At 40.5% G+C, this 15,740-nt stretch overlaps 1 protein-coding gene across 1 annotated transcript in view; it reads left to right on the forward strand.

Moving 5' to 3' along the window:
- The window catches only part of LOC118567289, a 40,777-nt gene that overhangs the window by 18,473 nt on the left and 6,564 nt on the right, over nt 1-15,740 (forward strand). Inside the window, exons 2-5 of the mRNA XM_036124551.1 lie at nt 3,391-3,572; nt 11,540-11,756; nt 12,142-12,522; nt 14,614-14,714. Coding sequence (XP_035980444.1) covers nt 3,537-3,572; nt 11,540-11,756; nt 12,142-12,522; nt 14,614-14,714 — 735 coding nt within the window. The 5' untranslated portion in view covers nt 3,391-3,536. The remainder of the gene's footprint in view (nt 1-3,390; nt 3,573-11,539; nt 11,757-12,141; nt 12,523-14,613; nt 14,715-15,740) is intronic.

The following is a 15,740-nucleotide window of genomic DNA, read 5'->3' on the forward strand; positions in this document are numbered from 1 at the left end:
TAATAGACCACATTTTATTATTTTATTTTTAGGTTCAAGGTGAACCATATTGATTTTTATTAGGTTTTTATGATTTGTTCCTTTTAGATCAGTTTTTGATCTGTTAAGTTTTGGCCGTGGGAAAGACACCGTCTCAATAGGATAATGGGTGGGTAACAGTACAGAAGCTGCAGAGAGGTGTGTTAAACTACGGCTCTGCTTCCTGGTCTGGACCCTGGGTTGTCAGCATTTAGGAGAACTAATAAATCCGGCCAGATTCCTAGAAAGAAGAGCTGCACCATCCAAAGTAGGATGGATGCCGTCTCTCCGGATCAGACCAGGTTTTCCCCAGAAAGTTCTCCAGTTATCAATGTAGCCCACGTCGTTTTCTGGACACCACCTAGACAACCAGCGGTTGAATGATGACATGCGGCTAAACATGTCATCACTGGTCAGATCAGGCAGGGGACCAGAGAAAATTACAGAGTCCGACATAGTTTTAGCAAACTCACAAACCGAAGCAACACCAACTTTGGTGACCTCTGATCGGCGTGACCGGGTGTCATTACCGCCAGCGTGAATAACAATTTTGCGGTATTTACGCTTATCCTTAGCCAGTAGTTTTAGGTAGGATTCTATGTCGCCTGTTCTGGCCCCTGGTAGGCATTTAACTATGGTCCCTGGTTTCTTTAGTGCCACATTTCTTATTATGGAGCTGCCAATAATTAAGGTCGGCTCCTCGGCGAGATTGTCGCTCAGAGGGGAAAATTTATTAGAAACGCAGATGGGTTGGTGGTGATCTGGGGTCTGTAATCTAGAGCTATGCTTCCTACGAACTGTCACCCAGCCAGCCTGGTTACCAGGCTGGCTGGGTGCTACTGCTTTAGGTTCGCTACGTGAAGTTACTCTATGCGGCTCCGCGCTAGCAAAAGAGCGGCTATCAGCTGGTTTTTCAACAGCACGGAGCCGGGTCTCCAATTCTGACACCCTCGCCTCCAAAGCTACAAAAACACTACATTTATTACATGTACCATCATCACTAAAGGAGGCAGAGGAATAACTGAACATCTGACACAGAGAGCAGCAGATAGGAGACTTAGTCTGAGCCGGAGAAGCCATTATGAGGCTAAGGCTTGGCTAGCGCTAGGCTAACGCTAGGCTAAAGCTAGGCTAACGCCCTATTATCACGCCAAAGAACAAACCGTGTGAAACACGAGGAGTTCCCAAACGTGATGAGCAGCCACAGACAATGTTTTAAAAGTGCTTATGTTTGGAAACAGATGTTACAGCAAAGAGGTTTAAAGATAAAAAGCGAGAGAGCCTGGAGCAAAGCTCCGTCGTTCACACAGCAACAACAGGAAGTGACGCAATACGCCTTACCGCAAACAGGAAGTCCGCCAACAAATTCTATTCTTGATTTAACAGGAAGCCAATGAAGGGAAGCTAAAATTGGAGAAATATGATCCCTCTTGTTGATTTTCATCAGAACTCTTGCCGCAGCATTTTGAATCAGCTGAAGACTTTTAACTGCATTTTGTGGACTTCCTGATAGTAAAGAATTACAATAGTCCAGCCTTGAAGTAACAAATGCATGGAGTAGTTTTTCAGCATCACCCCTGGACAGAATGTTTCTAATTTTGGCGTTATTCCGGAGGTGAAAAAAGGAAACTCTGGAAACCTGTTTAATATGGGATTTAAATGACATGTCTTGGTCAAAAATAACACCAAGATTTTTTAGTTTATTACCAGAGGCCAAGTTAATGCCATCCAGATTAAGTGATTGATTAAGAAGTTAATTTTTTGAGGACTCTGGTCCAAAGATTACAGAATTTAAATCTATTCTTTAAGTAATCTTTTAAATGCGTGGATTATACGTTATGGTTACAACGTCAACATTTATAGCGGCTTGAAAGAAAATCTGATTATTTCATATAAAAGAGTAAGATGAAAATAGTTGTAATTCTTCAAAATATAGCAACATTGAATTATACAGCAAAAAATGACCTTATTGATCTTTTTGATTGAAAATGCATGTGTAAGCCCACAAAGTTGGGAGGTGGCAGAGTTAGCACATCCTTCCTGCTGTGTAAAATGCAAATAGCTTGTGTAAAGTTTTGCATCTTGAGGTTAAAAACAAGAAGCTGGATTTCTGCAGTCACAGATTATTAAGAGAGTCTGCATGATTTGTAATAAAACTGAATAGTCTAATAAAAATCTCATCTCTTTTCTTGGGAAAGCTACATTTATCAGTGTCTCATTGACACTGTGTATTATCTTAATTAAGAAACAATGTTTGTGACTCATCAATTCAATTCAATTTTATTTATATAGCACCAAATCATGAAACATGTCATCTCAAGGCTCTTTACAAAGTCAAGTTCAATCATATTATACAGATTGGGTCAGATTATACAGATTGGTCAAAAATATCCTATATAAGGAAAATCAGAATGATTCACCTGGAGGAGATACAACAGGAGACATAAAATGTTATGGAAAAAGTAACATTTGCCTGAATTTGAAACTGTTAATTTACATGGTGTGGGAACATCAATGACAGCTTGAAGGAAATCCTATTCCTTTATATGTACAGGTTAAAGATGAAAATAGTTGTATTATTTCTAAATATAGCAACATTTAAATATAGAAAACAAAATGACTTAAGAGTAAGAATTTCAAACTGTCTCAAAACAAAAAATAATGGCCACAAGGTGATCATGAGTTATTCATAAGGCAATTAGCAGATGTTCATATGGAGCAGAACTGAAATCTATTCTTTAAGTAGTTTAAATGCGTGGATAATATGGTATGGTAACAACGTCAACAGTGATAAGGGTTTGAAAGAAAATCTGATTCTTTTATATAAAAAATAAGATGAAAATATTTGTAATACCTGAAATATAGCAACATTTAATTACTTTAAAGTTTAATGACAATTTAGAGTACAAAAAAAAACTGAAGACTAAAATCAAAAATGCATGTCACAAAGTTGGGAGGAGGCAGAGTTATGATGTCTAGAATTTCCTGATATGTAAAATGCAAATAGCTTGTCTAAGGTTTTGCATCTTGAGGTTAAAAACAAGAAGCTGGATTTCTGCAGTCAGATTTCTGCAGTCACAGGTTATTGCAGTCATTAGAGACCAGTGAATGTGCAGAAATGGAGAACATTCTTTGGTATATCACTGCTGCATCAGGCAAGTGCATTAGTTTTTAATTTTAGATTTAGATTTTTTACATACCATATTTCCTGATTTAATTTAAATTTAAAATTTACTATTATTGAACAAGTAAATTTTTTTCTCTTCTTTATGATGTTAAATCAGGTTTACATAGTTTCATAGATTTTATTCCTGAAATGGAAAATTTTGCAGAAAGACATTTCAAATGATGTTCCCATCTCTGTTTGTGCAGTTCTGTGCACCGTCTCCTCTCTCTTTGGACGACAATACCATTTCATTGATGACCCAAAAAACTGGACTGAAGCTCAGAGGTACTGCAGAGAAAACTACACAGACCTGGTTACCATTGACCCAGATGTCAGGACCATCCTCAACAGAATGGCTGATCAGAGAAACATCCGCTCTTCAACACCTGTAAAGTCACTATTTCTCTCTGTTTCATTGAAGATAAGATCATGCTTATAAATGTTGTGGATTGTTTAACCCTCTTTTCTTTCTTGTTGATATTTTTGATATTTCTTTGCTATAATTCAGAACACTTCAACATTTATTTTACATAAACGTGTTATTTTATTGCTCAACGTTTTAGTTAACAAATCAAGACCAAGACACTATACCACCGAAAGCATCGGGTTTCTCGCTTTTTCACATTCTTCCAGAAACCGTGCCATGCAGATGACTTGGGGCAAACTGCAAATAGGGTTTCTTATTGTTTGCTTTTTCACTTATACCTTTTCAATCTCTGCAGCTGCTCCAGAGTTATCACTGGACTTTTGGTTGTTTATCTGAATAGTGCTAGACAACAACGACTGAACACATGTTTTTGTGTTGTTTTGCTCTTTCAGTCTGCATTCACGCATTGGAGCATTGTGCAGTGCAGCTTGAAGGGCCCAGACCGTGACAGCCCTGTTACTGGTGTGTCTGTGAAGCTAAAAACAGCTAGCGCTAGCTTACAGCTCTGTTGTCCAGGCGGGTTACAACTTTGTTGATGTACGTGAGCTTTATGTTGCTCTCAAACATCCGTGTCGTAGCACCGTTACGGTCACGGACTAATTTAGGTGTAATTTTGACATAACGGGCCTACACTGAAATTCGCAGGGGTAAACTTTGCTGGTTGGAGTTGCTAATCTACCCCATTCGTCCGCCCAGGTGTGTTTCATGTTATTCAGCTGTTTGTGGATGCAGCTGTGTAATTTAATAAATCGGGCCAGATTAAATGTCAGTTTATAGTCATGGATTTTGTGAAATAAATGTCTAAATAAATGCGTATAGTCCGGTGCGATTTATGTATGTGACTTACATAGCTCTCAACTCTCACGCATTGACCGTGTGACACACGCATTTCACTAACTTCACATGCTCACACGCAACACATGACATTTCACACGCAAACATGGAATTTCTCACGCATAAAAATCACAAAGCCCATCTGGGCTGCGGACGACAAAACTCCACCTTCTGCTGAGCTGTTTCGGCTTCTTTCACAACTTGTGGCCATCAGTAATTCCTGCTGCAGTTCTTTTTAACAGAGCAGCAGGAAGAGTGATCAGAGTTATGAATAATTTTAGTCTTAACAGTGGTGAAAGTGAGCCGGTAAGGTCCTGTACTACGTACGCAGGAGGGGCGGGGGGGGGGGGGGGGGGGGGGGAGCTGCTGCGAAATGACCGGTTCATTCAGAACCAGTCATGGCTGCACGCTGGATCATAAAACAGTTCTGCTAACCAGATGCAGTTTAAAACGCCACTTGGTCAGTTTATAAGTTTCGTTTTTATTAATTCTGCATTTTTTAACTACATGCACCGTATTTCTGTGCCTCCGCGCTTGCTCCTCTCCCCCCCCTCCTTTCCCTCGGAGCAGGTGCTTTCTGGGCGCCCAGAGCGCACTGACGAGAGCAATAGAAATTTGTCTGGTCAGCGCGGCGACTGACTGAGAAACCTGTCGCTGTGAAAGGTGATGAGAATGTTATAAACTGTAACAGTCTAGAAGTGCATTGAGCTGAAAAGAGGGAGACATCAGCAGCTGGATCGTGCGTAAAGACGCAGCGGGAACCTCTGTGTGCTTCAGTGTTGCTGCTGAGGGGATCATAAAGGCTTGATGAAACTCAGCCTGAATCACCAATCAGGTTATAGATTTACAATGATAAACAACCCATAGATGAATGTGTAACAGTGTAATAATTCGGTCAATAACTTAAAACTACTTATTTTAATCAGTATTATTTGAACAATTGTGTATTATTTATGTTTTAATCCATTAACTGAACAATAAAGTATTAATACGTCTCTTTCTCTTTTTAACACAAGTAATACATGTCTACTTCATTGTCTGGTGGGATAAAAATGAGATGGAGTTGACTGCACCGGCTCTTCCAGGGTCCGGTTAGCCCCGCCCCCAAACACGCCCCGCCCCCAAATTAGCATAATCTCACTCCTAACTTTTTTTTTTTTTTTTTTTTTTTTTTTTTTTTTTACTTTTGATAAAATTTTAGAGGTCTGGTGACTTATATGTTGCTTGATGACATGCTCTGATTGGAGAATATGAATAACGTAGAAAGACGACCCGTTTTCTGACCTGAATATTTTTGAGCAAAGCAACAAACCTGACCACCCCTCAGCAGGTCCTTTGGTATTCATGTTTGACTTTAACACGGTCTAATCAGTGCACAACAGATCATATTATAACCCCAAAACCTCAGAAATTTTTTATTTGTTGACATAGCCCCTTTAAGGGAAAATCTTGATCTTGATTTCACCCTTAGTTCAATATGTTGAAAATAGGGCTGGGCAACGATTAAAATATTTAATCGCAATTAATCGCCCTGATTAATCGCGATAAATCGCCATTAATCGCATTGTATTTACAAACTCCAAGAATGAATTCAAAAGTAGTGTAAAGAGCACTTTTAATGTTCTGCTGCCATATGAACAAAAGTGTTGTAACATTTGTAGCACTTATCAGTAACACATATTTAGTGTAAAGCTCAACTTAAACATGTAAAACAAAAAATAGCAATAATAATAAATTAAAGCTTATTGCCACTGACAGGGAATTCTCTTTATGAGGAAAAAATCTACCAAAAACAGGCAATTTCTGAGGTAACAGCAGGGAGCAGCATTACCATTTTATGTTCAATACCAAAGTTTAACTTGGCAGTGGTTACAACTAACTTGTTTCTGTCATATTCGTTGCTGGAAGAACTTTAAACTGAAATGCTTGCTAACTTGATATGCTTGCGTTGCTTGCGTTTATTTGACGTTAACACGCGGTTTTTTGTTGTTGCTTTCTCGCGTGCATATAGTGAATGGCAGGGAAAAACAGGCAAAAACACATGGATACTTTGAAACGAGAAGCAACTTCACCGACGGCGTCGATGCAGACTCCGCTCCGCTCCGCACAAAACTTGTTCCGTTCGCCAACTCACCGCCTCGCCTAAGCAAATTCCTGCGGGAAACACCGCCTTCCGCATGTCGGCTTAGTTTTTTTCCGGCTAGCACCTTTCTTCCTCTGAATCCGAGGTTTGGCTGACAGCGAGGTTATTGGCGCATTATCGCCACCTACTGTTCTGATTCAAACCCCTACACCGCAGCAACAGACCTTCACAAAATAAAAGCATGTGAGCAACATGCGTTAACGCGCGTTAAAGAAAATATCGCCGTTAATAGTCTAATGAGTTAACGCAAAATTAACGCATTAACTTGCCCAGCCCTAGTTGAAAATCAACCTTTTCCCACATCATTTGTTTTCAACATCAAATTTTAAAAATTTCAGATATATTTACTGTCAGGATGCAGTTTTGCCTGCTGCACCCTGATCATTTTCCACCAGCTTCCTCCTCCCGCCCAGCTCTGTTTCCACTCACCTTAATCATCTACACCTGTTCACCCTCCAATTATCCTGGACTCTCTCCACCTGCAAGCTCAACTATAAAAGCTCACCTCAGTCAGCTCCTCACTGTCGGTCCTTCTTCAATCGTCTGATGCTCTCAGTCAGAGATACTCCCACGTCTGGCTGCCATAGTTTCTCCACGCCTGTGCTACGGGATCTCCTGCTACCCCAGTGCTCCAACCCCTGCGTTCTGCAGGCTCTCTCTCTGCTGCACTCCTGGTCTTACTGCAGCCCTGGTGTCCCGAGAACTCTCTCACCTGCTGTGAAAGCTTCCCGGTTCCAGCAGCACAGCACTCCAGCATCCTCTGGTCCTCCAGTCACCCTCAGTCCTCCAGCGTTCCTCGTCCATCTTCTCCACCCTGGTATAGACTCTGGTTCACCACCCTCCACATCCCTTCCTTCCTTCAATTAACTCTCTTAAACTAAACTCTGTGTGTGGTGTGAATTCAGGTTCATCAGGACAAAACCTGACATTTACTTAATGAAACAAAGAGGAAAAAAATAAATCCATCCTAATTTGTCTCTATATTCTCCTAACTTTAAGGAATGACATAAACACTGCTACAAAACATGAGTGTTTTCAGCCTCATGATAGGAAGTTGAAATTACTGTCATACAGGATGGGAGAGAATTAAATAATAAAGCTAGTTTTTCTTCTTGAACATATTATTTCACTTGGCTCTTCAGCAGTTTGTTGGCTCTCAGGTTCTGAAACAACACAAACAAGATATGCAGCTGTCAGCGGTTTTACAAGCATCACTTAAAACATGCAACATTATAGCAATTAAATACCTTTATAAGGATTTCTTGAAATCTTATGAATCAGATTATACTTTGCAGTGAGTTTTAGTTCTTAAAGTTGAACAAGCATTGTTGATTTGATGATTTTGTAAAAGGGTCCTGAAAAGCCACTCCCACAGTAACATCTGCATTTTCTAGCTGCTGACACCAGTTAATCTATAAAACCAGTAACGACACTCTCAGACTCGGCTTAGACTGGGTACCGCCGTAGACAGCAGCCCACAGTTGTGTTGTCCTGAACCACGAAGCAACTCTTTTAAGGTGGGAATGAAATCAAACCTGTCCTACTCAAAATGTTCAGGATCCTCATGAAACTTAAATAAACTAACGCAGCCTTTGTGGGGTTTTAAAAAAAGAAACCTGCAATACAAGGCGAAGGCATAGCCGTAACTTACTCTGAAAACTGAAAGCAGCTGTCTGCTAAAAGGCCGCTGTTCTTGAGGTCAATTAAATATAAATATTTAAGGATAAAATTATCCCTCGTTATAAATATCTGGCTCCTGACCCTGAACTAATAATCAATACACAGCCTCTCTCTGCTTGCACAGGTATGGGAGCAAGCAATGCCCACTTCGCTCTATACTGCTGCTGTGGCGGAGCAACTCCCCATCAGTGTGATGTGGAGCAATGTGGGCTCATACCCAGTGGCATGGTGGACCGTATGTACATTGGGGGACCGTGCCCGCCCATGGAGCAAGCCCTGCCCGCCCTGGACCGGAAGCTGTTTTCTTTTTTTTTTAAAGCAGTTTTATTTTTAATTTTTTTACCTCGGAGTGGCCAACATTCAATTAGTACTATCTTTGATTTGTTAGTCATACAATTCAACCAATCAAATCAACGACAAGGCAACATGCTGGCCAATTACAGCTGGAGAGGGGCGGGTCGCTGGGTCAGACATTTATAGCCTTCAGGGACGCCACGTCTCGGCTGTGGTAACCGTCGGTGTCAGTAGTAAGGGATGGATATTCGGTCTGATTACCAAACAATTACAAGAAGAGACCACGAAGCAAAGGAGAGCGAGCTGGAAGCAGCGCTGTTAATTTCTGTCTGAAAAGTCACGCTAGGAGGGTTAGGTAGACAGCTAAGAGCACCAGGAGCAGAACCTAGCAGTAAAACTGCCAAACTGAAGAAACGGGTTGCTTGCGGGAAGTCTGCTTTGTTCTGATCCTTGTTCTCTGAGCTGTTGTAATTACAGAACCTCTTCTAGTCTGAATTTTTACTTCAGTGTTCAGCCTGACACCAGCGCTCATGTTTATCAGCGTGTAGCTTATGCTAGACGTTTGAGTCAAGACACAGCGCTACAGGTTGCTGTATCTCACTGTTAGTTTCCAGCCCAAACCCACCATAAAACCTGCCCATCCTAAAAGAAAAAGACAAGCCCAAATCTCAAACTCTCTCAAGTTAAACGCATAGAACTATTAAACACATAAGAACATGTCATTCTGGCACGTGGGAAGCTCCTCTGACTTTCCCTGCTTAGCTCCAGACCCCTGCCACTAAAACCTTTAACAGCTTCCAGTGTGTGTAAATGAGAAAAAGCCTTGTTAAATCAGCAGATCTGATTTAGGTTTTTAAATACAGCACTCCCTTCTGTGTATAGAAAGCTGATGTGTCCTTTTTCTTTTCTTTTGTTTTATTCAGGCATTGTTTATGGGTTGCAAAGTAAAATGGTATTTCAGATTGACCCACTCTATTAATAGTGGTAATTTTTATTAAATCCATGGTAGTTTAACTTGCTTTTCCTCTGAGAAAATCTATTTTTTCTGCGCCCTTGGTCAAACAGTCGTCAGTTTATGTCACGTTCCTGCCCAGCTTCGCTCTTGTTATACTATCTCCTGAGCAGGAACGAAAAAGCGTGCCGGGTATAAAAAACACAACTGTAATCGAAATGCTCTCGAAGTGGACAGAACCAAGCAGAACCAGAACAAGCGGAACAAAGGGGCATTAGCACTGAAATAATGGTGGCACACTTGAAACATGATGAAATGATAGCCTAATCCAGCCAGGAGATGAAAACTCCTTGAGAACTTACATAAAAATAATGCTACGGACTCTGTTTATTTTTATATGTGATGAGAAAGCAGCTGTCCAACAGTCTTGTAATGTCGATGAAGGGTGTGCTTATTAAAAGACAAGCACTGTGAAACCCCTTATCAGAATCAGAATCAGAAATACTTTAATAATCCCAGAGGGATATACGGGTGTTGTTGTGAGTTTTTAGTTTTCTGCTGAATATTGTTGCTGCCTCCATTCATCAACTACTTAAAAATCAAATCGAAAACTGAATGTCCAGGGAACAATAGCTGCTGTGGCGCCGTCACACCAGCTGTTGTTAATCTAAACATTCACACAGGTGGAAGAATGGCAAATACAAAACTGACAGCAAATGGAGCCATAAGCAGCACAGTGACAAGGAATATGTTCACACGTATGAAACTGTAAGAACTATACAAAATACACATATATCTTACAATTGTGTCTGGTTGCTAACATTTAATAAGAAGGTTAAAACCCTGCTTCAATCTGGGTTTTTTAACATGATGCTTGTAAAGTTTCTGCCTAAGAGAAACTTTACAAGACTGGCAAATATGGCCATGATCAGGCTACTGGCATCTTATGACACGATCACTAAAGCAGTAAATGAACAGAACAGTAGGTTGAACGAGCTGAGCTGTAGCAGACTGGCTTTAGTGGTTGAACTCAAAAGCGAGATGGGATAAAATCTGGACGTGAAACACGAAAAAGCCCAACTAATTTGGAATATTGGATCCATGGAGCCAGCGATGAAAAGTCTCTTAAAGCTGACGGAAAAGTTGGTTCAGCTTGTCCTCATAACAAATTGTGTATTTTAATCAGGCGTTCCCACTATCTAAAAACTCCCCTGGATGTTATGGCAAGATGGCCCTGAACTACTCCCCCCGCTCTCTCCTCCTCCACAGACACATGTGGATGCGTTAAGCTGGGGCGCGAGTGATGGACATACAAAACAACACACAATACTGACGCTCATTTATCTCATGAACTTACACACCTCTAGTCTCCAATGTTAACCTCTGCTTATATGTGTCTCATCATATTTGTGCTTTTCATGCTGAGGTTTTTGATATTTCAAACTGTGTCCTATTGATAGGATAAAGTTTAAAATATGTGTTTTTTCCTCCCCTTACTGTGCCTCTTATCTTTCCACAGAGTAATGGCAGCGCCCTGTGGGCACGGTGTAAGGCGGTGTCCTTGGCAGCATGGCCTCAGTAAATCGTCTCCCCCTAAAATGTTTGTGATGTATTTGGCGGTTGTACTGAAACAGTAATTTCCCTCTTGGATTATTAAAGTATTTCTGATTCTGATTCGGATGATAACCCAGAAAAGGTTTTAAAACATTACCACAAAACTCGTAAAATCAACCAAACACTCAGTCATATAGAAACACATCTGATAAACCTAAATGCTTTCTAAATGTCTGGAAATGAGCATACTGTTAGATATGCATGCTTATAATGCTTTTACAGAGATGTAGAAACTCACAGTGAAACTGCCAGGAGACATTCAGCCATGTTTTGATGACAGCTATGTTATATGTCCTACAAAAACTAAAATGCAGACTTTACAAGTCTACATGGAGCAGGTGATAATGCAAAGCAGCAGGAGGTTAAATATGATTAAACTAGTTCACTAGTAACTGTTAACTTTTCCAACAGTTCTGGAATGGTTTGTACTTCACTGAGGTCAGCTGGAACTGGTCATTGGTAGATAAAGATTTTTACCAATATGATGAGTCAAACTTCATGAACTGGGACTCTGGACAGCCAAGCACCAACAAGGTGATGCCAGGATGTGTTGTGATGACCAGTTCTGGAATGTGGCGCCTGCACCATTGTGGCAATCCCTATAAACCGGTCTGCTCCAATGTGACGGGTAAGTATTTGGTTTACTTCTGTCTTTACTTTTTAGTTACTCTTATAATTATTCTGTTTAGTCCTATTAAATGTTTAACAATAGAACTCCTCTGCACTTTGTTAACACAACAGTTTAACCAGTCTGAAATGAGAGGTATGAATCTACTTTTGAAAAGGTTTTTAAAAGTAAAACCAATAAATCACAGAGATTGTAATTATGCTATTTTAAAACAAGTCTAAACTATAACCGGTGAACTTCAGCCAATCTCCTAAAAGTCTTTCGAATAACTAATTTTGATCTCACTAAGCAACTATCAGTAAACACAAAAATAAGAGATGAACTCTGCACAGAGATCAAACACTTACTTCCAAGTATAGTCCCATCTCTCTTTTAACGTTTTCAGGACAGCATGTTTCATTCGTCTATATCAACATTTTAATGACCTGGAAGGAGGCTCAGAGTTACTGCAGAGACCACCTTACAGACCTGGCCATTCCCAGAAACCTGTCCGAGAACGAGAAGATAAGGGCACTGATCCCTGCAGGTTACAGTTGGATTGGTCTTTACAGAGATACCTGGAAGTGGTCGGATGGAGCCACGTATAGTTGGAATCCTTGGTTACCAGGTGAACCTGATGAAGTGGGGGAGAAATGCACAGCTACAGTATTTAATTATCTCCATCGTTACTATTCCAGTTATTACAATTCCTATGACTATACCACATACGATGGTTACTGGGGAGACTGGCCATGTGATTCAATGAAACCGTTCATCTGCCAACATGGTAAGTTATTATTCTGTATAACTTTACATACAAATGTAAATCATAACAGACAAAAAAACAATTAAAACTAAGAGTCCTGGTGCATCAAATTCTTTAAGAGATGTTTGTCTGTTTCTATTCCTGAAATAAAATTCAATCTAAGCGTGCTTAGATATTTGTATAATTTAACTTCTTAACACATTTATCCAACCCATTATAAATATGGTTTAACCAAATTACTATAATTTGAAAAAGTCTGGAAAAGTTTAACTAACCTCTCATTTTTAATGTGCTGAAAAAAAATCTGTATATAAGATTTCTTAGTAAAATAAAATTTCCTTCACTTGATAACCTGCTTCTGCAGCAGTGATCATGAAACCCTTTCCTAGTATTAGTTAGAAATACAGCTGCATGATATATCAAATTGCAATCAAGATCTGATATCAATAAAAAAAACAATTGCAAAGGACTGATTGAATCCAATATTTGGTAATAAATATTATATTTACAGTGCTCTGCATGTGTATTTTGGATGCTAATCTATCTGCCCTGTTGGATGAACTTTTACTTTGGTCAATGCCTACAAATGAACAATATTCTAGTCATTTTATTGCGAAAGCCAAAGGAATAAGGAGGGCATTGTGATGTTGAAGAGCAAGTAGAACACTGGAAAATATTTAAAACATATTATGGCTTGCATACACAAGTTAAATTAGGAAACAGGTAAGGAATGCTTTGTTTAGCCTCATCACAGAATTGAAACTATGCTAGAAATATAAAAATAAGGTTAAAGGTGGATGTTTTTTTCTGAGCACCTGAGCATTGGAGAGTTGATTCTTTCTAGGCATTTTGGGCCCGTTATTATGTAATATTGTGAGGTGTCCCCTACATTTTAGAATAAAAGTTCCATATTGGGGTTGTTTATGGTAGCAGCGTATCAGGGTATTGGAAGGAGCTAAGAAGCACCCCACAATATTTAGGCAAGCCGAGAAACATAGTCCCTCCAGCATGTCCTGGGTCTTTCCCTGGGCCTCCTCCCGGTGAAACGTGCCCAGAACACCTCACCAGGGAGGCGTCCAGGAGGCATCCTAGCCAGATGCCCGAGCCACCTCAACTGTAGGACTCCTTCTTCAGCTTGACGGCTTCCCTCACCGCTGTTCGAGGGTTGACGCTGCGACATGCACCGACAATGTTGCGGCCACAGCTTCGACTAGTCGCCTCAAAAATAGAGGCGTGGAACATGGTCCATTCAGACTCAATGTCCCCCGCCTCCCTCGAGACAAGTTTAAAGTTCTCCTGGAGGTGGGAGTTAAAGCTCCGTCTAGTGGGGGACTCTGCCAGACGTTCCCAGCAAACCCTCACAATACGTTTGGGCCTGCCAGGTCTGACCGGCTTCCTCCCCCACCTTCGGAGCCAACTCACCACCAGGTAGTGGTCGATGGAGAGCTCCGCCCCTCTCTTCACCCGAGTGTCCAAGACAGGCGACCGCAGATCAGATGAAACGACAACAAAGTCGATCATTGAACTACGGCCTAGGGTGTCCTGGTGCCAAGAGCACATATGGACACCCTTATGCTTGAACATGGTGTTTGTGATGGACAATCCATGACGAGCACAGAAGTCCAACAACAGAACACCACTCGAGTTCAGATCAGGTGGGCCATTCCTCCCAACTGTCCCACTGTCATTGCCCACTTGAGCGTTGGAGTCCCCCAGCAAAACGAGGGAGTCCCCAGGAGGGGCACTCTCCAGTACCCCCCTTGAAGGACTCCAAAAAGGGTGGGTAATCTGAACTGCTGTTTGGAGCATCAGCACAAACAACAGTCAGAACCCATTCCCTCCCCCACACACACACACACACGAATGCGGAGGGAGGCCACCCTCTCGTTCACCGGGGTGAACCCCAACGTGCAGGCACCGAAATGAGGGGCTACAAGTATGCCTCTCACCAGGGAGGCGCGAGACTCCCTGGTGAGAGGCGCCCTGGTATCATAATTATGCATTTTGTTGATACTCTGCAGGCCTAGTCAAAAGTAACATTTCAGGAGGTGACACTGACAACCATATGGGGGAAAGAGGGCTAATAAAATGCTGTGAATTTTTGTGTTAAAGACCCTGTGCCTTCCACAAAGCAAGTGGTAAAAGTGAAGCTGGTGGGAAACTCAACTCTGGATCTGAATGACCCTGCTGTCCTGGAAAACCTGCTGAAGGAGGTAAATTACATAAGGAAATCACGTCCAGGTTCATTTAAAAAAAAACCTAGAATCTTTAGACTTTGTAGATTTTTTTGTATTTGAACTGAAATATCTTGTAGTAGTTTGTAGTCCAACTGTTTTTAATATTTGCTTTTAGTTCCCATTTTCTCATATTTTAGTTTGTTTAAATTTTTCTACATTTTATTCCAACTTGCTTTTATTCTTTGTATATATATTATGTTTTAATTGTGTAAGCACTTTGCATTGTCTTTGTACTGAAATGTGCTATACAAATAAATATTCCTTACCTTGTTGTACCTACCTGCTGTCCTGGAAAAACCTGCTGAAGGAGGTAAATTACATAAGGAAATCACGTCCAGGTTCATTTAAATAAACCTAGAATGTTTTTGACTTTGTAGATCAGATGATTTTTATTATTATTATTATTTTAAACTTTTAGTATTTGAACTGAAATATCTTGTAGTAGTTTGTAGTCCAACTGTTTTAAATAAAATAGTTCCCATTTTCCCATGTTTTTTTTTTTTTTTTTATATTTCTACATTTAATTCCAACTTGCTTTTATTTTTATATATTATATGTTTTAATCATGTAAAGCACTTTGCATTGTCTTTGTACTGAAATGTGCTATACAATTAAATATTCCTTACCTTGTCTTGCCTTTTGAATCTGGGTGGTCGTAGAAGTGGCTTGTTGAAATCTTCAAATTAGCTGTGTCCCGATACCGATAATGGTATTGGGCCTGATACTAAGATCAGGTATTCATACTTGTACTTGTAAAAGCAACTAGATACTCTGAACCGTTACCAGTTTTTCTCCTGGGCTTGGCTACGCTGCAACTCAAAGGCTAGACACCACTCTATACCAGGTAGTGGTGCTAATATACCAAGAGGTTGTTTGCTGACCTTCCAAAAAAAGGAGAGAAGATAACTTTCAGTCGTTTTAAGTGGTCTATGATATTGATAAGTCCTTTGCGATCTATAAGTACCAAGTTTATTAAGTAAAGTATCAGTACTTGGAATCGGG

Source organism: Fundulus heteroclitus, chromosome 1 (genome assembly GCF_011125445.2).
Source record: "Fundulus heteroclitus isolate FHET01 chromosome 1, MU-UCD_Fhet_4.1, whole genome shotgun sequence".
NCBI lineage: Eukaryota > Metazoa > Chordata > Actinopteri > Cyprinodontiformes > Fundulidae > Fundulus > Fundulus heteroclitus.